Below are 26,508 nucleotides of genomic sequence, written 5' to 3' on the forward strand. Positions count from 1 at the left end.
TGCAAATAAGGATTGTTTTATGTCTTCCTTAACAATTGGATGCCTTTTACTTATTTTTCTTGCCTAGTTGCCCTGGATAGAACTTCCAGTACACTGTTGAATAGAAGTGGAGAGAGCAGATATCCTTGTTTTGTTCCTGATCTTAGGAAAAAAGCTTTTAGTTTTTCACCATTAATTATAGTATTGGCTGGAGTTTTGTGTGGATGTCCTTTTTAAATCTGAGGAAGCTCCCTTCTATTCCTAGTTTGCTGAGTGTTTTTATCATGAAAAGATGTTGAAATTTTCAGATTTTTTTTTTCTGAATGTCTTGAAATGACCATGTGATTTTTCTCCTTTATTGTATTAGTATCGTCTAGTACATTGGTTCTCATATGTTGAACCAACCTTGCATTCCAGTGATAAGTTCCATTTGGTCAAGGCATATAATCCAAGTGAGTATCTTTGTAGGAAACATGCACTAGAGTATTTGGGAGTAATAGAACTTCATGTCAGCAACTTACTGAAACGGTTCAGAGATTTAAAAAAGTTCCTTATATTGTCCTTCAAACTTTTCTGTACCTTGAAGTTGTTTCAAAACATTACTTTTTTTTAATTAAAAAAAAAAACAGTATACATGTTCTTTGACCCCAGTAATTACACTCCTAGGAATACTTCCTAAAAAAGTAATCAGAGACAGGGAAAAGATGTTTTACAAGTATGTTACATATGTGAGAGTGTTACACATGGTAAAGATTTTTAAATGATCCAAACGTTTAACAAAAGGGAAATTGTTATATATACTGTGATATATCTATGTGTTGAAATGTACTATTGCCATTTAAAATAATATTTTAAGGGACACCTGGCTGGCTCAGTCAGTAGAGAATGTGACTCTTGATCTCAGGATCATGAGTTTGAGCCCCACATTGGTCATAAAGCTAACTTTAAAAATAAACATGATCTTACAAAAAAGTAAACATGATCTCTGGTTGAGTATCTTTAAAAAAATATTTTGAAAACTATTGAAAACTTTATAACTATTGTTATAAAGACAAAACTTTATGTAATGTGATCTCAGTTTTATAAACAATAGAAAAAAGACTGGAAGGAAATACATTTTGCCTCACTTCTTTTCCTTTGTTACAAAGTATGTAATCTGTGTGTGGCTCAAAATTATAATAACTCCCACCCACCCATAAAATATCTGTAAAGCCTTGCCCCTTGCTTTCTGAGCAATATTCAGCTCTGATCAAGCTCAATTATCTGTGTATCCTGTGTCTGAACTGAGTAGCTAAATATTGCTTTTAGAAATTATATCCCTTTGTTTTTTTTTATTTTTTTTTATTTTTTTAAAGATTTTATTTATTTATTTGACAGAGATAGAGACAGCCAGCGAGAGAGGGAACACAAGCAGGGGGAGTGGGAGAGGAAGAAGCAGGCTCATAGCAGAGGAGCCTGATGTGGGACTCGATCCCAGAACGCCAGGATCACGCCCTGAGCCGAAGGCAGACGCTTAACCGCTGTGCCACCCAGGCGCCCCTAGAAATTATATCCCTTTTTTAAGTGATCTCACTTTTAAATTATTGAACAAAAATCTCAAATAACCACTCAGTGCCATAAGATGGTACCATTACATTTCCTTGACAGTTTCAATTTCCATTCTTCAGAACTATTATTTCACACTTGCTGCTCTTTTTAGATTTCTATTTATGTCTTTCTTGCCTCATATCCCCTTCTCCTCACTGATATCTTCAATATTTCACCAGGAATATAGAAGAAGTTAATAAAAAACTCCCTCGTCTTTTTACCACTATCATCTTCCTCCTATTATTGTAGAAGAAATGTCCCAACTCCTCTCAAAGGCCAGTGTCCCCTCTCTCCAACTCAAAGACTCAAGCCTGCAGTTACATGCTCCAGCCCAGTCACTTGCTCCCCCAGTCTTTAGAAAGTCACCACACTCATTCACTGCCATCTGCTTACACACATACTCAAATAACTCCCCTTCTTTAAAAATTACTTCTCCCTGACACTGTGTCCAGCTCCAGCTATTGAATCATTTTTTGGTTCCCTTTCATATCAAAAGCACTTGAATGTCTCTGCTCTGTCTACACATAACCTCCCTCTCTTTTCTTCCCATTCCAGTTAGGTATTCCCTTCATTTCACAGAAACTGCTATTGTCAAGGTCACCAGTGACCTTCATCTTGCCAAAACCAATAAATACATTTCTATCTTATTTGACCTCTCAGTAGCATTCCACACAATATTTGCTTTTTTCTTTGTGAAGCACTTGTTTGGCCTTCCCACTTTTCCTTTATGTAAAAGGAAATTCCCTCAGCCTTCTTCCTTTATATAAAAGAAAATTCCCTCAGCCTTCTTCCTTACCTCACTGGACTCTGTGTGTGTGTGTGTGTGTGTGTGTGTGTGTGTGTGTGTGGTTTTATGGTTGTATTAAAACAAATATGACATGCACAGAAGCTGTCTGTTCATTGTCTTCGCTGGCATTGGGATTGGTGACTCTGATGGCCAGCTGGGCTGCTCTTTCCACAATGGCTTTGTGGTTTTTAGAGGAGACATTATGAGCAATCTCTTCACAGTAAGATTTGTTGCATGTTAGCACTTCAAACTTCTTTTTTTTTTCTTTTTTAAGATTTTATTTATTTGAGAGAGAGCACGCACATACACACATGAGCACAAGTAGGGGGAGGAGCAGAGGGAGGAGGAGAAAAGCAAGACTCCCTGCTGGGTGCAGAGCTGGTTGAGGGGCTAGATCCCTTGACCCTGGGATCATGACCTGAGCCAAAGGCAGATGCTTAACCGACTGAGCCACCCAGGCACCCCAGCACTTCAAGCTTTTTGATGTTGTGAACTAGGAACTTCAGGAAGCCACTGGGAAGCTTTGTTTTCTTGTTGCTCCTGTAACCAGTGTTGGGCATCAAGGTCCGGCCCTTGAATCTTCTGTGCACCCTATTGTCAATGCCCCTGAGTTTCCACTAGTTGCGCTTAATTTTTGTATATCAGTCTGACTTGTGCCAGATGAACTTCTTGGTCCATTATAAAATTAATGATCTTGGGCTCTACCAGAGGTCTGAGGGCAGCCATGATGCTGAGTAGGAGATGGCTGCCACCTCTGCAGGCAGCGCTGAGGTAGAGAGGACCCCTGGCTGCTCTTTTAGTCCTAGGCTACCTTCTCTGTATTCTCTCCGAGGTGATCTTATATAATATCATGGCCTTAAGTATGATTTTTATGCTGATGATTTCAAAACATCCGTCTCCAGTTCGAACGTCATCTTTGAGCTCTAGATTTGTATAATCAAGTGTAAGTTTGACATACCACTTCAATGTCTAGTAGAAATCTCAACCTTTAATATGGGCAATATGTAATTCTTTATTGCGTTTTCCATACCAGTTCCTCCCCTAGTATCCACTGTGATGCCATCATCCACCCAGTTGGTGAAGCTAAAAACCTGGGATCATCCTTGACTGCTTTCTTCTCCTCATCCCTCACATCACATCTGTTAGCCGTTGTTCTGGTTTTATTTTAAAAATATAACTGCAAAATGTGTTCTGTTTTCACGTTGCCTACCCTTGTGTAAGCCGTCACCATCTCATTTCCTGGGTGCTGCAATAGACAGGTTGCCCATGCAGCCATCCAAGGTAGTCTTTTAAATTTTAAATCAGATCGCATTGTTCTGCTGAAGACTCTCCAAGACATCCTTTTGCACTTAAAGTGAAATTTAAATTCTTCACCGTGGCCTACTTGATCTGGCCCTGGTCTAGTTCTACAACTTCAGTTTTTACGCTTCCTCTGCATTGTTTACTGCATTCCAGTCACACTGCATGGTCTCCCCCGACTAGAATGTAGACTTCTTGAGAGCAGAGATCCCACTTCTCTTAAATACTACTGTACTGTAGCATATAGACTAGTGCTGGCACATGGTATATGCCCAATAAATATGTAAATGGAGGGGAGGAAGGGTTTAAGGAGGGAAGGAAGGACATTTATTTAAACACATGAGTAAATAACTAAAGAGATCCATTAAAATATTAGATAGTAGTTATCCCTGGATTGTGGGGTTACAGGGAATTATATTTCTTTCTCTCTTGCATTTCTATGTTTTTCAGATTTTCTGTAATAAACATGAAATAGTTTTGTTAATAAGAAAAATACATGTTTGTGCTTGTTTTAAAAGAAAAGGGACTTTAAAATAGACTCCAAATGTGCTTTGGAGGAGTAGTAATGATAATAAGCCAATCTGAATACCCTTCATCCTAGAGCAGACTACCTTCCGTTCTTGGGAGGTGGGTATTTAATTCAATTTTAAGTTTTATTTATGTGGCAGATTATTGTATTTTCCAGAGATGTTAACACCAATATATCTCCCACTTGCTTTTCTTACAATGTGATATTGACTCTCCTCAAGAGGTGGGATCTTTGTTACTTGCCCTTGAATCTGGGCAAGACTGTTACTATGGTGGACATGAAGCTATATGACTTCCAGGAGTGAGTCACTAAAGGCAGTAGAGCTTCTTCTTCATCCTCTTGGGATGCTTACCCTGGAGTCCAGCACCATGTTGTAAAGAAGCCAGTCAGCCATATGGAAAGGCCATGTATAGATGTTCCTACCAGAACCTCACCTGAAGTCCCCAGGCTGCAGCTGCATCAACTACCCCAAATTTGAGTGTGTAAACCTTTAGATGATTCCACGCCCAGCCTTTGAGCTGTCCCAGCTGACCCTGAATGAAGGAGAGATGAACTACTCCCTCCCAGTTCTGCTCAAAGTGCATATTAATAAGCAAAGTATTTATTGGTGTTTTAAGCCACTGAGTTTTAAGGTGGTTTGGTATACAGTAACAGATAACCAGAATAATTTACAAAACATATCTATTCTAATTCTGTACATATGACTACCTGTGACATTTTCTTTAACACATATTTTCTAAGACTTAGGTAAGTTTTTAAATTTCTAGGATCATTCCTGTTGTCCATCATGTTATTCCTAAAACAGAAACCCTGGAAGGTAGTGTGTGTCTATCACATATATAAAGAAGCAATTGCATGAATGTGCAGAGACAAGGCTAGACTAAGTATCTGAGTGAGGGAAGGGATAGGCTCCCCTACTGTGTGCTGAGTAGATCATGACAATATTTCACTTCCGAGGACTGACCTGGTTTGTGCTCAAATGAGAAACACCAGAATGGTGAAAGAACTAAAACTCCAGTCATGATGCTTGAGGGGAAGGAACTGGGAACATTTAGCCTGAAGACGAGAAGACATGCCACCCACTCAGCTGTACGTATCAGACTCTCTCTCAGTTCTATGCATTTTTCATGTCTGGCCCTATTGCACTGCCCTCTCTCCCTTGGACAATTCCTGTTCATCCTTTAAAGTCTTAGCCAAAGTGGCAGCTCCTCTAGGAGGCCTTCCATGGCCCTAGGGTTGGATATGTACCGTTCGTATGTTCTACAACACTCTGTGCTTCTCTGTTACTGCCCTTATCTTTTGTTTTATAAATATATTTATATCTTTCTTCTGTATCAGAATGTGAGTTACCTAAGAGCAGGGACTCTCTCTGGTTGACCTTGACGTATCCCATACTTACCCGGCACATAGCACTACATAAATGTTTTATGAATCAGTGTTTGAAGGGTTGACATGTTGAAAAGGATTCGATTTATTCTTTGTGGTCCTAGTGGTATTAAAGGTAAAGAGACATCTTGCTCAACATGAGGAAGAATTTCCTGAGCTAGTAGACGGTAAGAGCTTCCTTCAGAGATCTTGAGTCCTCTGTCCTTGGAGGTGCCCAAGCATAAGCTGGACAGACACTTTTATTAGTTCAGCAGTTAGTACCTGGGCAAGAGGTATGCATAGGTAAAGATGATATAGTCCTTTCATCAAGGAATCTGTGGTCTCGGAGTGAAGGTACTATGCTAGTGAATGCAGTAGTAAAGGGACCTACAGTATGCTATGGAAATGAAAAGAGAAATTATTTAGGGAAGGGAGGTGAGAGAACGGGTTTCACGCAGGTGACTCAGACACATGTTTGAGTTGCATCTTCAAAGATGAATAGGAGTTTGCCAGGCCAACTCGAACCTACAGAGTTGAGAGTATGTCTGGCATCTCAGGGCACTGCAAATAACACTTTGTGGTCGTGGCCATGGATGGAATGGGAATATGTGGTGATGATGGTGACAGTTCTAACAGTAATAATAGCTAACATTTGTTACATTATTGAGTACCTGCTCTGAGTAGCCATTGAACTAAATAGTAAGAGATGTGGTTTAGGAAGCTAATCAGAGGCCAGATCTAAGCCTCTTGGACTTTATCCCCTGTAAGCCATTAACAGATTTGGAGCAGAAGTGAAAGCACACTTTCATTGGTATATAAACTTAATTGGTGATAAGATTGTTACCAAGATAACACAGCATTTGGATGGACCAGATGGCCTTTCATCCTGAGATCTTTGATTTTGTGCTTTATCATTAGTGTAATACTACTCTGTCAACTTTGGGGACAGATTATATAGATGCCTTATTTCTTGCCTCTTTTGGTCTACAAAGTTGTGGTTTTATGTGCTTGCCTATCTGGACAGAAATGATATATGACCCAATTTCCCAATGATTTAGGAAGGAAGAATCCTCAGTATTAAAGGGCTTTTTAAAACAGCTTCCCCATCTCTCTAATTTAAACATAAAATGATTGTAAATACTCCTTGAAGGCTTCTTGTCTCCTTTCAGGATAAAGTTGCCTCAGCTATGTTAGGCCATTATTTTTTATGCACAGTCACTGACGCAAAGTCCAAAATGACAGTGCTGTCACTTACTAGACCCTGGTGGTCAGTGAACCATTTCACCAGCCTGAACTTAGCTGGTTATAGCTGTCTTTGGATGCCCATTCTTTACTTCTGCCTAAACTGAGCACAAGCAGATATTAACAGTTCTGTCTTAAGAGTGATTTGGAGCTTAGATGGTATTTTCTCCAGATTTACTATTGCTAGGTGGCTGCTTTCGCTCCAGTTCCGATTCTGCTACCACTTTGCTGGCTGTTTGAGCATAGATATGCCACTTAATCTTGCTGAGCTTGTTTCCTCATCTATCTAATGGATTTAATAATACCTGTAGGAGTATTGTAGGGATCAGTTGATTGGCATATGTGAAAGTGTCATCATAGGATCTGGTAAATAAGTGTTTAATAAGTATTAATTTCCTTCCTTTTTCTTTAGCCAGTTAGAATGTCTGAAACCACCATTATTGATTAATTGTTAGTAATTCATTCCTTTGAGTACTATTATGTGTGCCCTGTGAAGGGTAATATTTTAAGCTATTACTTACTCCTTTCTCTTGATTAATATGTCACATCCTTTTGGCAACTAGCCAAGAGCAATGCATTTGGGAATGGGTTTGAGGAAAACATTAAAGAAGGAATAGAGACACCAGGAATGGCCTTCAAGTAAGGGGTAAAAGGTGCCAAAGAACAATTTAGAATCATAGAACTTTAATATTAGAAGAGATTTTTATTTTTATTTTTTTTAAGATTTTATTTATTTATTTAAGAGAGAGAGCACAAACACGGAATAGAGGGAGAAGCAGGCTCACCGCTGAGCAGGGGCAGGGAGCGCAACATGGGGCTGAATCCCAGGACCCTGGGATCATGTCCTGAGCCAAAGGCAGACACTTAACTGACTGAGCCACCCCAGTTGCCCCTAGAAGGGATTTTTAAAATGTCATCCAATCTACAAATTTTACAAATGGAAAACAGCCCAGGAGAGGTGAAGTAAATTGACTAGAAGTTACACAGAAAGTTAGAGACAAGATGAGGACCTACGTTTTGTCTTACTTATTTGTGTTTCCTTTACCTATCTTAGGACTTTGTCTTGCATTGCTGGTGGTTGGAGTATAAAAGTTTCAAGTTTTTAGGAGACTTCTCCCAGATTTTCTTTTCATCTATTCACTCATTCAACTCATTCTTTTTTGCTTTCACTAACTGACATATATACAGTTATCGATAACCCTGGGGAGGGTAAAGTTAAAGGCAATTTCTTAATTTCTTCAGCCATGTGGAATTTTTCTTTGTGTTCTTCTGCTTTTTCTAAGTATTCTTTACTTAGCATATATGTTTGATATTAGAAAAAAGAAGTAGATGCTAGTTAAAAAAATGAATGTATTCACCCTCTTCTCATAAGTAAAAATAAAATAAAACCAACGAAAAATGTGTGTTCACCTATAATTTTCTTTGTAATACAAAAACAAAAATTGCATAACTGCTAGGTAATTCATGTAAGCTAATTCAGATTTTATAATGTAAATAACAGATGTTCTGGCTATAAATATTATCCTTCTTCCTCCTTTGCTCTCTATCTCAGTGAATGGAACCACCTTACACTGAAAGCCCAAGCCTAAAACTCATGATTCATCTTTAATTTCTTCGGCTTTCTCACTTCTAAAAACACTGAAAGCTGAAATACATCTAGCTCTTGCTATCTAAACAGCCACGACCTTAATCCATCATCTCCAATCCGGATTTCTGTAACTCTTTCCTAATTGGTGTCCCTGCGTCCCCTATCCATTTGTCACACCGGAACAGAAATACTGTTCCTACAAACAAAACTAATAGTTTTCATTCTTTGAGCAGTGTTTGCTAGGCTTTGTTTAAGTGTTAGACATGAGACATGTAAAATGCAGTCTCTGCTCTCCAGGATGCATACCACTTTTTATTTATTTTTTTTATTTTTTATTTTTTTTTTAAGATTTTATTTATTTGACAGAGATAGAGACAGCCAGCGAGAGAGGGAACACAAGCAGGGGGAGTGGGAGAGGAAGAAGCAGGCTCATAGCGGAGGAGCCTGACGTGGGGCTCGATCCCATAACGCCGGGGTCACGCCCTGAGCCGAAGGCAGACGCTTAACCACTGTGCCACCCAGGCGCCCCTGCATACCACTTTTTAAACCATCTTTAATACTTCCCATAGATCAGGCTCATGAATTTGAAACTCAGGCTGTGATCTGGCCCCTGCCTACCTCTCCAGACTCACCTTCAGTCACGCGCCCCACCTTCAACCTGGAACTCTATGCTCTTTTACCAGTCATAATTTTGCTACTTACAGTTTTGAAATAAGACTTCTGTATTTGTATTACCCAGATTTTAAAATCCATGCCCTTTTAACATATGCTTAATTTAGTTTCTCTAAACAAATAAACAAGCAGCCAACATCTGGAGTCCAGACTTTTCTTCTGAGCTACAGATTTGTATTTCTAGTTGCCTGATTGACATTTCCACTTGGCTGTCTCACAGGTACCTCAAACTCAACATGTCGAAATTGTTCTTGTAATTTTCTCTGTTCTCACAATCTCAGTAAACTGTACTGTCATCAACTGTGGTACTTAGGCAAGAAACCTAGGAGTTATCCTTGGGAGTTTCTTCTCCCTCACCTTTATATCAGATCAATCATAAATCCCTGATTAGTTTACTTCCTAAATATTTCTCAAGTCTAGTTACTTATGTCTATTCTCAATTCCACGACCTTAATCCAAGTAGCCACTTTCCTTGACCTGGCCTGCTATAACCTACTAGGTAGCCCTCCCACAACTGTGCTCTTTCCCTGCAGAACGCTCTCCACACGTACCTGATCTGGCATCTGATGTTTATTATTGTATTAGTCAGCTGGAGCTGCCGTACAAAAATACTGTAGATTAGGTGGCTTAAGCAATAGACATATATTTTTTCATAGTTCTGGAGGCTTGAAGTCTGAGATCAGGGTGCCAGCATGGTTGGGTCTGGTGAGAGCTGTATTCCTGGCTTACAGGTAGCCACTCCTTTTTGTTTTTCGTTTTTGTTTTGTTTTGGTTTGTTTTTTGGTTAAATGACCTTTGTTTGTTTGTTGTAATTTCAGTTTAGTTAATATACAGTGTTTTATTAGTTTCAGGCATACAATATGGTAATTCAACAGTTCAATATGTTACTCAGTGCTCATCAAGATAACTGTACTCTTATTTATTTATTTATTTTTAACATAAACGTACTCTGAATCCCCTTCACCTATTTCATTCATCCTCCCACCCACCTCCCCTCTGGTAACAATCTCTTCTCTATAGTTAAGAGTTTGTTTTTTGGTTTGTTTCTCTTTTATTTTTTTTTCTTTGTTTTCTGCTTTGTTTCTTAAATTCTACATTTGAGTGAAATCATGGTATTTGTCTTTCTCTGGGTTCTTGCAAGCTGTCTGGTATCTCTTCCTGTGAGGGCATTAATCCCATCATAAGGGCCCCTACCCTTTGACCTCATTTAATCCTAATTACCCCCCAAAGGCCCCATCTTCAAATACTGTTGGATTGGGGATTAGGGTTTCAACATGTGAATTTGGGCAGGACACAAACATTCATTCCGTAATAACTGTATTTTCTTATTTTTTGTATTCTTGATACTCTGGCATCTGGAGCCTCACTGAGTAGGGAGAGACTGTCCCTTCCAGGGGTGGCCATTTCTTAGATATAGCAAATAACTCACCCTGGATGGCACCTTTCATATTCAGACTAACCAATCCGGAGCCTATACTCTAAACCACCTTCTTTTTCTGACTCTTACACTCCAGGAGATAGTATTCCTCTGCTCTAATCACCCCAGGGCCAGGTACCAGACAACTAAAGATAGCCCCTAGACCCTAGAGCCTGATGCAGTTATTCAAATTAGCCAATGCTAAGCCTGCTTGCCCTCTCTTACGTGGCCTTTCTTTGGGAAACCACAGTAAAGGTTGTCATCCATGCTTTCCCCTTGCTCGTTCTGCCTCCTGACTGATGCTGGTGCTTTCCCATGTGGCCCTGCTTGGCGTGGCATGTCTCTTCTTAGGAACTGTGAATAACAAACTCTCTTTTCAATGGCAGTTATCTCCTGATCTGTTGGCTTCACCATACCTGAAAAATAATAAAACATGTATTTTAAACACACTGCTACCACCACTGTGGACTGAATTGTATCCCCTCAGAATTCATATGTTAAATCTCTAGTCCCCTGTGTGACAGTATTTGTGGAGATGGGGCCTTAAGATAGTCATAAGTTTAGATGAGGTTATGAAGTGGGGTTTTCATGATGGGATTAGTGCCCTTCTAAGAAGAAACCAGAGAGCTGGCTCTCTCTCCCCTCTCTCTACCATGTGAGAATAAGTGAGAAGGCAGCTGTCTGCAAGCCAAGAAGAGAAACTTCACCAAGCACCAAATCTGTGCCATCATCTTGGACTTCCTAACCTCCAGAACTGTGAGAAATAAATTCTGTTTTTGAGGTACCCAGTCTAAGGTATTTTGTTGCTGCCCAAGCTGATGAAGATCGCCACCCAGCTTAAACCTTTTCAGTGGCTTGCCATTACTTTTAAGATAAAATTAAGAATCCCTTTCAGCGTATAACATTTGCCTGATTTATTTGCTGCTTATCTTTCCAGCCTCATTTTATATCCTTTCTCTTCATCATTAATTAAGCTTCAATCACAGTGGACATTTTTCAGTTTTTTAAATTCCCTTCCTGCAGCAGGACCTTCGCACATTATGTTCCCACTGCTTAGGGGTTCTCATCTTCCCCTCAAACCCTCTGCACCTTACTCATATCTGCATATTTTTCAGGACTCAGTTTATGTGTCACCTCTTTAAGGAAAATCTTCATGACTCCTTACATGAGGACCACTGTTTTTTGGTCATGGTACTCTGTACTTTTCCATCATGGCACTTATCATAATTGTAATTAAATATTTATTTTTGTGCAGTTAACTGTCTAGTGTCTTTCACCCTGGCTAGATTGAAAAACATCGTAAGAGCAAGGGTTATCTTGTCTCCTGCACATAGCATTGTTTCAGGCACATAGTAGGTGCTTAATAAATATTTGTCCAACGATTGAATAAAAGAATGACAATTATTTCAACTGCCTTTATAGACTGTATAGATAGACCTATGGGATAATATGGAGAAAGCAGATCTTTTTATGTCCTATCCTCCAAATACAGGAATAGACGATCCCCCAAAGTGGGCCATTTAAATACCCCAGTAATACATTGTGGAAAGGCCAAATAATTACACAACTATTTTGCTAGCACACGAAAACTGAAATAAAGAAGATATAAATGCAGAAGATGTTTAATATAAAGCCAGGAGATCATGGTTCAAAATTTTAAATAGAAGAATCTTCTGTGTATCATAAACCTTGTGGTAGATTTATCTGCAGCATATTGTGATACTGTGCCAACTTTTTTGAACATGTGAAGGTGATTCAAGTGAAAGGTTTTGGAGGCAACATAATATAGAGGTATGCTCCAGAGTCAGTTTAAAATCTGGCTCCATTACTTACTAGCTCTGTGATCTTGAACAAATTACTAAAATTGTCTAAACCTCAGAGTTCTCGTCTTGGGATGGAGATAATAGGACCTACCTTAGAATTGTTGTTAAACTTAAATGAGCTAATAAATGCAAAACACCTAACCGTCAGACCCTGCACATATGCTATTTCATTATTCCAGTAATTTACCAGAATAAATTACTCTGCGTAAACTCTCTTCCTTCTTCCTAGAATGTATTTCTCTACCACCCCATTTCATTTCCTGCCACCACCTTCTCTGGCTTGTGTGTGCCCCTTTTGTTGGAATCTTTTATATTTAATCACATGTTTTTCATTTCCCTCCCTCACTAGACTGTGAAGGCATTGACTGTGTCTTGTTTTCATTATATCCTCAGCAACTAACACATTGTCTGGTACATATTAGATATATTATTAAATAATTAATTAAATGCATATCTACTGAATAAGTAAATTTTATAGGATTGGTTTAAGGATTAGAAATAACCTTAGTGAATAACCTTAGAAATAACCCTAAATAACATTTAGCTTAGTGTCTAGCTTGTAGTTTAATACATAATCTAGCTTGTAGTTTAATACATAATAGCTGTTATTATTACTGCTAATAATAATTTTTTTCAGAAACATAGGTTACTTAGATTAACTAAATGACTTTCCCAGCCATTAATATCCCTTCTTATATATATTAGTGGTCATTTTATCCATCTTAGGTGTTCTAGGAAAAGGGAAAATGCAAAAGAATATTGATAGGACCCACAGACCTATAGATGGTAGACATTCTTTCCTGGAGGTATGACATCATAGTTTGTGGTACTGAATGATCTGAGTGGTCCAGTGAGTCAGGCATCCTACTTAGGTGTGTACATTAGGATAGATAGATAGACGGACAAGCTTGTTTGTTAAGTGACGGTAAACCAGCCCTCATAAGGAGAGGGCAGGGAAAGGTGGTAGAAAGAGGCAGGCCACTCCTGGTTGGTAGATAGCAGTTTTAATAAGCAGAGAGTACCTACATACAAGGCTCATCTTGGGTGGCCACAATGGATCCCCACCAGCCCACCAAACCCTAAAAGTTTGTAAAGAGGCCTTAATTCGGTTCAGTCAAGTATACCATACAGGTGTTTTCAACACCACATCACTATCTCAAGACTCTGTCCTTGGAACAGCCTCTGGGAGCAAGAAAGATGAGCGGGACTCCTCTTCCAAGGATAGGAGGGCGTGAGGATCCTCCAGTCACCTGAGTCCAGCTCACATCCAGCTGACACTCACGTCCTTCCAGTGACCTTCCCCAACACTCAGAGTACTTAGATGTGAAATATACGAAAGACTTGGTAAAAGATATTAGATAATAAGAGGTGACTATCATAATCATTCTGATGTTTTATTTTGGTTTGTATAATAATTGCACCTCTATATTCAAGTCCTCTTTCTTTGTTTCTTATAGCTATTGGATGAACTCCCAATGATTTACAGCTGTTGTATATTTGTGTACTGCATGTAAGTACTTATGGTTAAAATTCAGTTGTTTAATATATTTTAAAATTTATTTTCACCTCATAGGGGATTAAGTAACATAGTTAACCCTGTTACATTATACTGGGAGATGGTAATAGTGTAAAAGGTTATAACTTCTGTGATCTCCATGTAGAGTATAATCTGTGGGAAGTTATAATCATGTTGCTTATTAACTTTTATGATCTCAAAACCCTATGGCCAGTTTAGATACTCTTACTTAACTTTGACTTGTGTAATCTGCCTTCCCTTGAGTTATGAATGTATATAAATATAGATAAAAATTTTATATATTATGCCATAAAAATAATAGTTATGTACTTTTACCTGTAATTGTGGTAGGTATTATACAATCATCTCTAATTCTTTCCGTTGTGCAAGGTAAATGGGTATTATCCCCATTTTATAGATGATGAAGTGAAGCACAGAGAGATTTAGTAACTTGTCTGAGGATATAAGCAGAACTTATGCTTAGGTGACGTGCCTAAGGCCATGTAGTTGGTAAGTGTCAGAGTTGGAAATTAAACTACAAATTTAATAAACTTACTTTCTAAGTATGCGTTTCATTCCCTAGCACTAGTGCTTAAAATTTCTCCAAACCCCTTATGTGATGGTTATCCCTTTTCAATATGATCATTATTGCTAGCTCAGGTATATTTTCGTCTTCTTCTCTTTCTCTTTCTCTTTCTCTCTCTCTCTCTCTTTTTTTTTTTTTTCTGAGAGAGAGTGTGCTAGTGCAAGCAGTAGGTGGGTAGGGAGGCAGAGGGAGAGGGAGAGAGAGAATCCCTAGCAGGCTCCACACTCAGCATGGAGCCTGATGTGGTGCTCGATTTCAGGACCCCGAGATCATGACCTGAACCAGCATCACGAGTCTGACGCTTAACTGACTGAGCCACCCAGGCACCCCCAGAATATTTTCTTCTAAAGATATCTAAAAATCAGGATCATTTGAGAAAATGTATTATTTAAAAGAGCTTATCTGGGGGCACCTGGGTGGCTCAGTTGGTTAAGCATCTGCCTTCAGCTCAGGTCATGATCCCGTGGTCCTGGGAACCATCCCTGTGTTGGGCTCCCTGCTCATCAGGGAGTCTGCTTCTGTCTCTCTCCCTCTCTCCCTCTGCCCCTCCCCCTGCTCTTGTTCTTTCTCTCTCTCTCTTTCAAATAAATAAAATCTTAAAAAAAAAAAATAAAAGAGCTCATCAGAAACTTTTCCTGTAAAGGAACAGATAGTAGTAATTATTTTAGGTTTTATGGGCCTATGGTCTCTGTTGCAGCTCTTTAGCTCTGCTACTGTAGCATTGAAGTAGCCATAGATGATATGTAAACAAGTGAGTGTGACTGTTCCAGTAACATTTTATTTACAAAAACAAGCTTGGGCCTTTGGGCAATAGTTTGCTGCCCCCTCAAAAATACTTTCATGTGAGCTTTTTTTAAAATAAGTCATCAAGTCACAGAATTGGAAGGTAAAAGAGATCTTAGAAATCATCTGGGCCCAACTGCCTTTCTGTAGAGATAAGGAAATAGGAGTTGGGTCCAAATCCTGCAGCCAGTTAATTAGTAAATTGAAAACTCTCCTGCTGCTTCTACTAAAACATAGGTTCAAAGGTTGGATACCTAACTGATGGTGAAATATTTGTTCATATTTCCTTATTTACTGAGTATTTGCTAGCCAAGTGATTAGATACACGAGAAAAAGATTTTATCCCTGCACACAAGGAGTTCACAGTCTGGTTGAGGAGACTATAAAGAGACAATTTTAATAGAGTGGTATTTTCTGTAATAGTGTGCCTTAGTCAGGGATGGCTCATTGCAAGATGTAGAAACCTACTCAAGCCAGCTTGAGGTAAGAGAGATTTATTTATTTTAAGCACATGAGGAAATTGTATGAAACCCAATAGCAGGAAGTGCAGCCTGACTACAACTCAAGGGCAGCTTCTCTCTCCCACCCTTTTATCTCCATCACTTCTTCTCTGCATGGTCTCAGTTCTTTGAATTTGCTTTATTTTTCCCTCCATGCAGATCACTTCTCTGCTCATTCATCTTCTTGTTCACTCAATTTAAATGCCCAAATATCAGCATAAGACTTTCAATCCATGAGGCTTTATACTTTGACCCTCACACTTAATTGATTTAGTCTCTGACTCCTAAACTCCGAAGTTTTCAGGAGAGAGCCTCTCATTGTACCCAGTTTAAGCCAGGTGCCTTCTCCTGATTTCCCCAGCCTCTTGGAGGCTGTACGTGGTGGAAGTTCTCTGAGATAAGAGTTTGGGTAGGAGGAAATGATGGGCATCACTAGACCCAGAAGTGTGTGTATAAGTGGTAATACAGCATTCTGTTTGTTTTACTACTTATGTATTCTAAAACAAGTTTCTTTCGTTCTCTGTTTTCTTAAAGGTTTGAATGTTTCAAGATGAAGAACTCTGTAAACTACCACCTGCTTTTTATCTTAGTTCTATTCAGTTTAATAGTAACCACAGTAAGTCATATTTTGTTTCTAACAGATTAAGAATATGATGTGGATTGGAGAATTGTCAGGGTGTAAGTAGTACTAGAAATGTGGGAATAGATGAACTGACACAGAGATAACATGAACCATTAAGATGACCAAAGATGCAACCCTATGGAACACTTTTTTTTTTTTAAACAGAGATAAACGAGAGTATGCAGTTATGATACTTTACCCTAAAAGTTACAGTTGATTTGTCTGTTTGATATTCACAGCCTGTCAGTATGCGTAAGGATTTCAATAAGTCATCACTTTAAAAATAAAAACTATATATACATTCAAGGTGTAAAATATACATAGTGAAATGATTATTCAAGCTAATTAACCTATCTTCTCACGTGTGTGAGAGAGAGAGAGATATGAGACCACCTGAAATTTGTTCTCTTAGCAAATTGCCAGTATTCAACCCGGTATTAACTATAATCACCATGCTGTACATGGGAACACTGACATTTGAAGGTCAGATAGAAGAAATGGAGCCAGCAAATGAGACCTAGAATAAGTAATCAGAGCTCTATGAAAAGGCAGAGCCCAATATCACAGAGTACAAAGAGATTTCTAGAAGGAGTAACAGTATTAGTTACCTCTGAGAAGATGAGTAAAATAAAGATTGAGGTTTGACCTATAAAAATTTCAATTAAAAGACCAAGTGACCGTAATAAAGATACTGTCAACAATAGGTTGATGGAGGCAGAAGTTAGCTGAGAAGGTGAATAGGAGGTTGAAAGAACAGATACACTGTTTTCTTATGCTTCAACACTGCACTGTATAGTCCTTCACATAAACTACATACTCGTTGATCATTAGAGAATCCTAGTGTTTCATAGGTGAAAGGAAAGCTTATTACTGTATAAAAGAAGAGACTAGGGGGCGCCTGGGTGGCTCAGTTGGTTAAGGTTCTGCCTTGGGCTTAGGTCATGATCTCAGGGTCCCGAGATCGAGCCCCATGTCGGACTCTCTGCTCAGCAAGAAGTCTGCTTCTTCTTACTCTCCTTCTGTGCTCTCCCCCCTCTCTATCTCAAATAAATAAATCTTACAAAGAAAGAAAAGAAAGAAAGAAAGAAAGAAAGAAAGAAAGAAAGAAAGAAAGAAAAAGAAGAAGCGATTAAAGTCCAGAGAGTTTTAGTGACTTGAGACTAAAGTCCAGAGAGTTTTAGTGACTTGCCTGTCCAACCAAGTTTATATGGGGAATTTGTGGCAGAGTCAAAACTGGACCCCTCTGTAAGTTTAGAATTGATGTGGTCAGAAATATAGGCTTGGGAGTCAGTCAGATCTGAGTTTAGACCAACACTGTTACTTAATAACTGGGAACCTTGGGCAAGTTACTTAATCTCTCTGTGTTGATTTCCTTGTCTGTAAAATGAAGATAATAATAGCATACATTTCATATTAGTTGTGAAAATTAATACCTGGCACACAGTAAGGACTCCATAATTCTTTTGCCTTAAAAAATGTCTTTAAGAGGCATATCCTTTTGCATTTCTTTTATTAATAGCAATGGGGATATGAAACTATACAAAGGGAAATTAGCATTTTGAAACAACACGTTTCAGAGATGAAAAGCATTCTTCCTTACTGAGTTTAGAGTTACAGATATATAGTGGCTCATATACATCTTACTATTAAAGCTCTGTGGGTGCCTAAAGGAAATAATCTGCTCTTATTGTGGTGAGGGTAGGAACTTCCTCCTGGAATAAGAAATTTTGTAGCCACATTGAAAAAATACATTAAATTTGTGAGGTTAGCACTACATTAACTGAGTATATAGAGATATCTAAACACAGCCTTTGCTGTCAAAGAGATGATTGCCTTGTAGGGTAGAGAAACAAACCAGTAAATTACATGACGTTTATACATGGTCAGTGAGGGCACAAAGGAGGGTAAATGGCTGCTTCTGCTGCATGGAGAAGGGACCAGGAAAGGCTTCAAGAAAGATGGATAGTTTGAGCTGGATCTTGGAAGATGAATGTTTGCCAGCAGGGGAGGATTTCTGAACAAAGTTAAGAGCGGCATGTTTAAAGATGTGGAGGCACTGTACTTTCTGGAGCCTAGGATGAAAAGGGAACAAGAGGAGAGCAGCGAGGCCAGGCAGAAGGTCAGGAGTGAAATCATGGAAAGCTTTGAAATTTGGACTTTGTCTTGTAAATGATGGAAGCCATTTCAGGATTATGATTGAATTTTGATTCCTCTCCACAATGTCATTTTAAAGGCATACTCCTACAGGACAGTAAATGCATGCTAAATCTTAAAAAGGCATCAAACTTAATCACCCACATGATATTGGAGCCTAAAACTAGGGTATGTGTAATTGGGAATACATTTAGGTGATGAGTTATACATCTAGGTGAGCATGTTAGAGGTTTTGGAAGTAAAAGAAAGCACAAGAAATTTGTTTTAAATGTTTTCAGTTATTGAGCATGCATTATATACTAAAAACTTTCATGTATTTTAGCTTATTATGCCTCACTACTGTTATTCCCATTATTCAGATAAGGAAAAAAATGAGTCTTTTGGTTAAGTGACTTGCTCAAGGTATATGGCAAGTAAGTGGCAGACTCTGAAATTTATCACCTGTCTCTAAGTCCACTGTTCTTTCTGTTGTGAAAAAAATGTGTCATAGACATTGTCAACAGAACCTCTTCACCCCTCATGAGTAACATTAAATTACTTAATTGCCCTTCCTTGATGCTGATATAGCAACCAAGAGGCCAGAGTAATCCGTAATAGCTTTGAAACATTTAGTTTACCATGGTAAAGCTAGCTCTGGGGGAGACCCACCTGTAGGTACCAGCCCTTTTTTGGCACGCCACCTTAATCTGATTGGTTTTACATGGCTAGAGTCAGATCTAAGTAGCAGGAGTAGGGAAGCAAGAGAGGTTTGGGATTTGCAGAATTGTTGGAATAAGTTTTCTTCCCCTTCAATAATGCAGTTCATTCACATGCTGTTTCTTTCAATATTTTGTAGGTTTACCTTAAGGTAAAGGAGCCTGTATTCCATCAGGTAATTTTAAAAAATGATTATACACTTGATTGTTTAATAGTACTTACCTGCATTGTGTTTCCTTTTCTGATAAATTATATGCAATACAATTTCTGAAAATAAAATGGCAGATATCCTATGAAAGTGTTTAAAACAGATTGCCGGGCACCTGGGTGGCTCAGTCAGTTAAGCTTCTGAATATGGCTCAGGTCATGATCCCAGGGTCCTGGGATTGAGCCTTGTGTCAGGCTCCCTGCTGAACTGAGAGCCTGCTTTTCCCTTTCCCACTCCCTCTGCTTGTGCTCACTCTCTCTCTGTCAAATAAATAAATACAATATTTTAAAAAATAAAAAAATGAAACAGAGTTTGCAAACTCCAGTGCCTAAAGGATGCCAATGCCCAGGCCCAACTGGCTTTGGTAGTCAGTAATGCAGGTGTAGCATTGCTCTTATACAGAAAAACCCGAAAGCATTCATGCACATACACATACAAAGTCCTTTTTATGACATTATTTCTAGAAAAGATAGACTGAAAATTCCTTGAATATTCCCCCCTAATATTTTATGAGTTTTTTAAGGTGGAAGATTATTTATATTGAGGAAAGCAGACATAGGAAACTTTGCTGTAGGAAATAATAATTTAAGTGCATCCCATAATGAAACCAGAGGAAAATAAAATAGCAGACCCTAAATAGAGCCATTGTTAATTGAATGCTATCATGTGCCTGGTGCTATGCGCATTACTGCACAGACTCTTATCTCCCCTGCAGTCCTACGGTTAGGTATTATTGAGCTCATTTTAAAGGAAATGAGCTCAGAGATACTAAGAATTTGCCCAGTGGTTACACAGTTATTCAAGGGCACAGCCAGGATTATAACCTAGATTTGTTTGACTCCTATCACAATTCTTTTAACAAACTAGAAAACAATAAATGAGGACACATTTCAGGAATATCAGAAGCCTTGTAGTTTTAGAATATTTTGTGCTTATATAAAAGTTAAGTGTCCCTGTATCTTTTTAAACTTAAGCTAGATAATAATCATCTAACTGAAATCTGTTACTTAAAATGAATTCCAAAACCACATTATTGTGCCTTGCTTTTCTATAGGCAAGCTGAAAGTAGATGTTACAAGAGAGGACATCCTCACCTTTCTGTTTATTTTAGCTTGAAGTATGTCATTATGGAATTACCTCTTTATTTATTATTGATACAGTGGAGAGGATGAAGTTTATTTATATGAAGAATACTTCAGCTTTTGTAAATTTCTTATTTGTCTTCATAAGAAAGAAAAATCATAAGCACAACAAAACAAAATTCAGAAATTTGGGGTTAATTTTTGTAAGTTTATGACCATCGATTTTCCATTTTGTGTTTTAGACCTATTTTACACTATGTTTATGTAATAAAAGTAACAGACTATTCATCTAACTTCCCATGCTGCAGCTCTCATGTGTTTTCTTCAGTAATACATATTTTCTTTTCTGTAGATAGTGGTAAATGTTTGCTAATAGGAAGGGAGGGAGGGAGGATGAAAGCTTATAGCTATGGGTTATATACTAGGCCTTCTCAGGAGAGAAGTGAAGAAGTAGAGAACTGGTAGGGTGAAGTAGGTAATTAATCTGAAGGAAGAAGACATTCATTCATTCAACAGATGTCCAGTGTGTACCTTCTCCGTACCAGATTCTGAGCTGGAAGTTGGAAATAGAGAGGCAGTGGAGCAAAAATTTAAATATCTAAAATCAGGCAGGCCTGGATTCAAATCAAGTCTCTACTTACTAGCTGTATACCCTGGACAAGTTACTTTACTTCTTTGATCTTTGGTTTCCTCATTATTCCACAAACACTTTTTAAGTGCCTTCAGTATGCCAGGTGCTGTACTAGGCATAAGAAAGATATTAGTGAATAAAATAACAGGGTCTTTGCTCTTGAGGAGCTCATTATACTGTATCTCTAAAATTGGTATAATAATCTCCTAAGGTTGTCTGAATGAGGTAATGTCTAAATGAGGTAATGCAGAGGTGCCTGGCTGCCTCAGTCAATAGAGCATGTGACTCTTCATCTGGGGGGTTGTAAGTTTGAGCTCTATGTTGGGTGTAGAGATGACTTAAAAATAAATCTTCTAAAAAATAAAATAAATTTAAAAATAAATGAGATAATGCATATAAAGCCCCTACCACATGCTAAGTAGTCAGTAAATATTAACTAATATTAATGAGCCAAGGCAAATAAGACATGGTTATTGGTCTCAAGGAGCTCACTGGTCAGGAAGATAGACCTGTAAAAAAAATATTTATAATACAGTATGTAAAAGCAGTGCTAATGTAGACAAGTGTGCAGTCTGTCTGCTTAGATGACTCAGGATAGGGTTACAAAATATAACTATTGCATATAGCTAAATTATTACTTCTTCTAATATTGAAAAACAAAATAGGGAAGATGGCCTACTATTGTGATGCAGTAATATTTCTTGCTATTCGTAATGTTTTACTTGAAGAGGAAAGTCTAATCTGGAATATTCTTTGCTGTCCTGTTAAGTAATTAGAATTGATTTTCTTCTTTTTAATAAGCTCCACACCCAATGTGGGGCTCGAACTCAAAATCCTGAGATCAAGAGCGTCATACTCTACCGACTCACCTAAGCCAGGTTCCCCAGAATCAATGCTTTTTATTTATACTTAATGACTTCAAAAATCTATTCCTAATGAGTTTCTGCATATCATTCTTTAGAAAAGAGAACTGCTTTTTCTGAGAATCTTGTTTTTGTCTAAGTTTGTGGAATATCACTCTCATTCTTTTTTTTTTTTTTTTAAGATTTTATTTATTTATTTGACAGAGATAGAGACAGCCAGCGAGAGAGAAAACACAAGCAGGGGGAGTGGGAGAGGTAGAAGCAGGCACATAGCAGAGGAGCCTGATGTGGGGCTCGATCCCATAACGCCGGGATCACGCCCTGAGCCGAAGGCAGACACTTAACTGCTGTGCCACCCAGGCGCCCCTCACTCTCATTCTTTTATGTCACTGTTAATATTACGTACAGAAATTTAGAAAAATTGTTTTGAAATTTGTAATTGGAAAAATTGTTTTGGAATTTGTGACTAGATTTACAGTAAGTGTCAAGATCTTAGAAATAATGGAAAAGGAGGGAAGAGCAATGTTATCTAATATAAAGGAACTCTGGCTTGAGAGTTTAGAATCTTGATTTCTTACCACTTCGATTTCTTGAAGTTTGAGATCTCAATTTCTTGCTGCTTCGTTATCCATGGACATGCTGTGCCTGTTCTTCAGTTTCCTCGTCTATGAAATGTTTGAAGCGAGGAGAGGTTTTATTTCACAAGGATAATATAAAAATACTATATAAGGTAAAGCACAAGGCAATAAATCCAATAATAGTGCGTCACTAAAAGTACATACGAAGGTGTAAGATGACACGGGTAAGTTTCTGCCTGTGATAATCACAGAAGGCTTCTGAAAGGAGATACTTGAGTAGGGACTAGACAGGTAAGTGGTGGTGATATACAATTAGAAGGAAAGAGTTAATAAACACTTTAAAAGTATCTGTCACAGCCAGGATGATTGTCTTGCTAATCAGTTAGCTTCCCTGAGGGAGAAAATACTGATAACAGCTCTACTTTTCTGTATTAAATCCAAGGTGATCCGACATCTCCAAAAGAGAGCCAAATGCTGTTTATTTAATTCGATGGCCTCTCCAAGGGTAATACTAAAATCATATGCCTGCGACGTTCAGTAGAAATACTAATATATCTTAAGTAAGAAAGCAACAACAGGGGCGCCTGGGTGGCACAGCGGTTAAGCGCCTGCCTTTGGCTCAGGGCGTGATCCCGGTGTTATGGGATCGAGCCCCACATCAGGCTCCTCCACTATGAGCCTGCTTCTTCCTCTCCCACTCCCCCTGCTTGTGTTCCCTCTCTCGCTGGCTATCTCTGTTAAATAAATGAATAAAATCTTTAAAAAAAAAAAAAAAAAAAAAGAAAGCAACAACAAAAAAAGTATACATGAAAATAGGTTAAAAGAACTTTTAAGAAGTTAATGAACCCTCTTTAAGCCAATTGGTAAAGCAGTTTACCTCAGAGAGTACTATTGCTTAAAATCTTCTCACTGAAGTAGATATCTCCTAGAGATTATTTCTAGACATGACATATCAGTATTTTACTACTCTCCCTTCTAATTTAACTCTCACGGTTTGTAAGAAAGAACACAATAAACAATTTGAAAAGCAGGAACTTAAGCAGATTTATTTAAATTTTATTCTGTAATTTTTTTAAGAGACTTTATTTATTTGACAGAGAGAGTGAGAGAGTGCACGAGCAGAGGGAGCAGCAGGCAGAGGAAGAAGCAGGCTCCCCACCGAGCAGGGAGCTGGGATCATGACCTAAGCCGAAGGCAGACACTTAACCAGCTGAGCCACCCAGGCACCGTGCTTTCATGTAGTTTATATAGATTGACTTACCTATTATCTTACTAAATATCAACAAACCTGTATAGAAATTATCATCTTCATTTTATAGATGAGATAAGGGAGAGTCAGAAAGGTTAAATAATTTGTTCAGTGTTTCTCACCTAGTTACCAGCAGCGCTGAACATTGAACCCAGGTCTTTTTTATTCCAAAGCCCATATTCCTTCTGTGATATGATGATGTAGTAGATTACTTTGGAATTTAATTTATTATCAGAATGAAAATATTTTTAAGTGAAAATTACAAGGAGCAAAAAGTATGCATTCTATTATCTTTTTTTATTTAAAAAATGACTAACACAGGAATATGCACAGAAAAAAGTTGTGAAGGTCACGTGGCTACCGCTAGCTGCAAGAGAGACTGAGAAATCAAATTTACAGCTGGACATTGTCAGCCAAATAAAATCAGTCTTCTATAAAGACAAAAAAATAAATAAAAGGAGAGATTGGATACTGAGTGGGTCACTAGCAGGGTCTGCCACAGATCCTAGGAGAGAATCAGAATGTATGGGGTGGAGGTGCTTGTGAAAAGAAGAAAATTAATTTGGAAAAGACTCAGTGCACTTCCAGAGTATAGGTTTGAACTTATCCATTATTTGATGTGTTTAATATACTCCTTGAACAATCTGTTCCCCTTGACTTCTGTATGGTGATGATTCGTAAATCTGTTTCTTCAGCTTAGATTTTTTTTTTTTCCTAAGATTTAGACCCGGCTATCTAACATCTGTTCTCAGAGATATCTACATGGATATCTGACTGCCACCTCAAACTCAACATATCTAGAAATGAAATCACCATGTTCTCTCCAGTATTTCTTCTCTTCCTGTATTCCCTAACCCAAGGAACAATTTCACCATGGCACCTAACTGCTAAAGTCATAAACCAGGCCATCATTGACTTTCCCAGCTCTTCCTGACTGCCATATCAAATTATTATCGGTCCAAGCCCTAAATAGCTCTGTAATCTATTTCTCTCTGTTCCCACTGATATTACCTGGTTCAGGCCCCATCACTCACCTGGGTTACTGTAATACCTCATCATTGGTTTGTTTTCCATTGGTCTTGCCTACATTCTCCACCCAGCAAGAGAGGGTTATTTTTCTAATGCACGAAGTGATCATGTTGTGCTGTTGCTGAAACTTCATTGACTTCCCTTTGCTTAATAAGATAAAGTTCAACTCAAGTGACTTGAAAAGCCAGACTTGACCTCTGGTTGTACTTTTCTGACTTCATTTTTCCCTCTCTTCCCTCCAACAATATAGTCTAGTTGTCCTTTTTTTTTCCTATAAGCTATGCCAGTTACTTTCTTCCAGCTCCAATCGCTTTTTGTTTTTGTTTTTGTTTTTTTGAGAGTGCTTGCACACAGGGTGGGGAGGGGCAGAGGGAGAAGGAGAGAGAAAATCTCAAGCAGGCTCCACACCTAGAGCAGACTCTGACATGGGGACTCAATCTCAAAACGGAAGATCATGACCTGAGCCGAAATCAAGAGTCCAACACTCAATTGACTGAGCCACCCAGGCGTCCCAACTTCTAGCTTCTCTTAATAATACTTCAGTGATTATTAATGATGTTTCTAGTAATGCTTCGATTATAAAATTAAAAATTATATCCTCCATTAAAGTCTTTCTGATCTGCATAAGTCTAGATTAGGTGGCTTTTCTACAGTGGCTTCTGTACAGTCCCTGTCACAGAGTTAAGTACTACATTTTTAATTCCCTCATAACTTACCTCTTTCCACACTAGATTGTAATGGCTGTGAGGCCAGGGATCTTGCCTGCCTTGTTCACGATTAGAGCATCATGGCTGCAGTTATAGATTTAAGCAGGCAATCAGCCTCTAATCAGCTCTAATCTAATGCTTTGTTTACTTAGCTCTATAAAGGGATACATGGTGCAAATACAGCAGGTATAACATTTCCATTTAATCAGGAGATCCAGAGCTATTTATATACACAGATTCTTTTGCTCTCTCATCCACATAAGTTATGTACAGCTGCCAGGGATGAGAGCTAAGTGTGGTGGAGGTCATTGTAACACATAGAGGCTACAGCCCCTTTTTGTACCATTCTTTATAATGAGCACCTTTCATACTGTTCTCACGCAGGCCCCAAGCCTCCAACCTAGGTGTAGTCCTTCACAACCAAAACAGACATAATATTTTCCATTTATCTTAACTGTTGTATTCAACTGGGAGACTGAGGTCATTCTTAACCAGGCCTACATCAAGACGATGCATGATATTAATCCTTTACTCCACACCATTATATCCCCAGGGTCTAATACAATGCTCAATAAATATTTGTTGGATTCTACTATTGTAGAGAGACTACAAGTAGTAGGCAGGAGATATATCAAGGCCTTATAAAAGAGTCCACCAGAAATATAAAGATATGGAAAGGGTGAAAGTGACAGTATGGAAAGGTATATATACCATGCAAACACTAAGCATAGTTGTGTCATATGTATATGTGATATAGTTTTATTATAGAACAAAATAGACTTTAAGGAAAAAGCATTTCTCTTGCTAAGGGTTTACTTTGTAGTGTTAAAAATATTCAATTCATCAGAAAATTATAATTAAAATTTATATGTATCTCTAATACATGTAGTGTCTCAAATATATAATGCAAAAATTGACAGAGCTAAAAGAAAAAATAGACAAATCTGTAATTTTAGGTGATTTTAATACATACCCCTCAGTAATTGATATACGATGTAAAATAGTTAACGTATTTA

General features: G+C 38.2%; 1 protein-coding gene across 7 annotated transcripts in view; it reads left to right on the forward strand.

The window, feature by feature from the left end:
- Positions 1–26,508, forward strand: part of ACER3 (alkaline ceramidase 3) — a 166,821-nt gene that overhangs the window by 79,240 nt on the left and 61,073 nt on the right. For 5 of the 7 annotated variants that reach the window (XM_040630883.1, XM_040630880.1, XM_040630884.1 and 2 more), the window contains 4 exons: positions 13,746–13,798; positions 16,208–16,289; positions 19,285–19,320; positions 22,950–23,012. In XM_040630883.1, the coding sequence (XP_040486817.1) occupies positions 13,746–13,798; positions 16,208–16,289; positions 19,285–19,320; positions 22,950–23,012 (234 nt within the window). The remainder of the gene's footprint in view (positions 1–13,745; positions 13,799–16,207; positions 16,290–19,284; positions 19,321–22,949; positions 23,013–26,508) is intronic. The other 2 variants (XM_040630881.1, XM_040630882.1) reach the window with 2 other exon arrangements.

The sequence above is a fragment of the Ursus maritimus genome, unplaced genomic scaffold (assembly GCF_017311325.1).
Source record: "Ursus maritimus isolate PB19 unplaced genomic scaffold, ASM1731132v1 scaffold_16, whole genome shotgun sequence".
Lineage (NCBI taxonomy): Eukaryota > Metazoa > Chordata > Mammalia > Carnivora > Ursidae > Ursus > Ursus maritimus.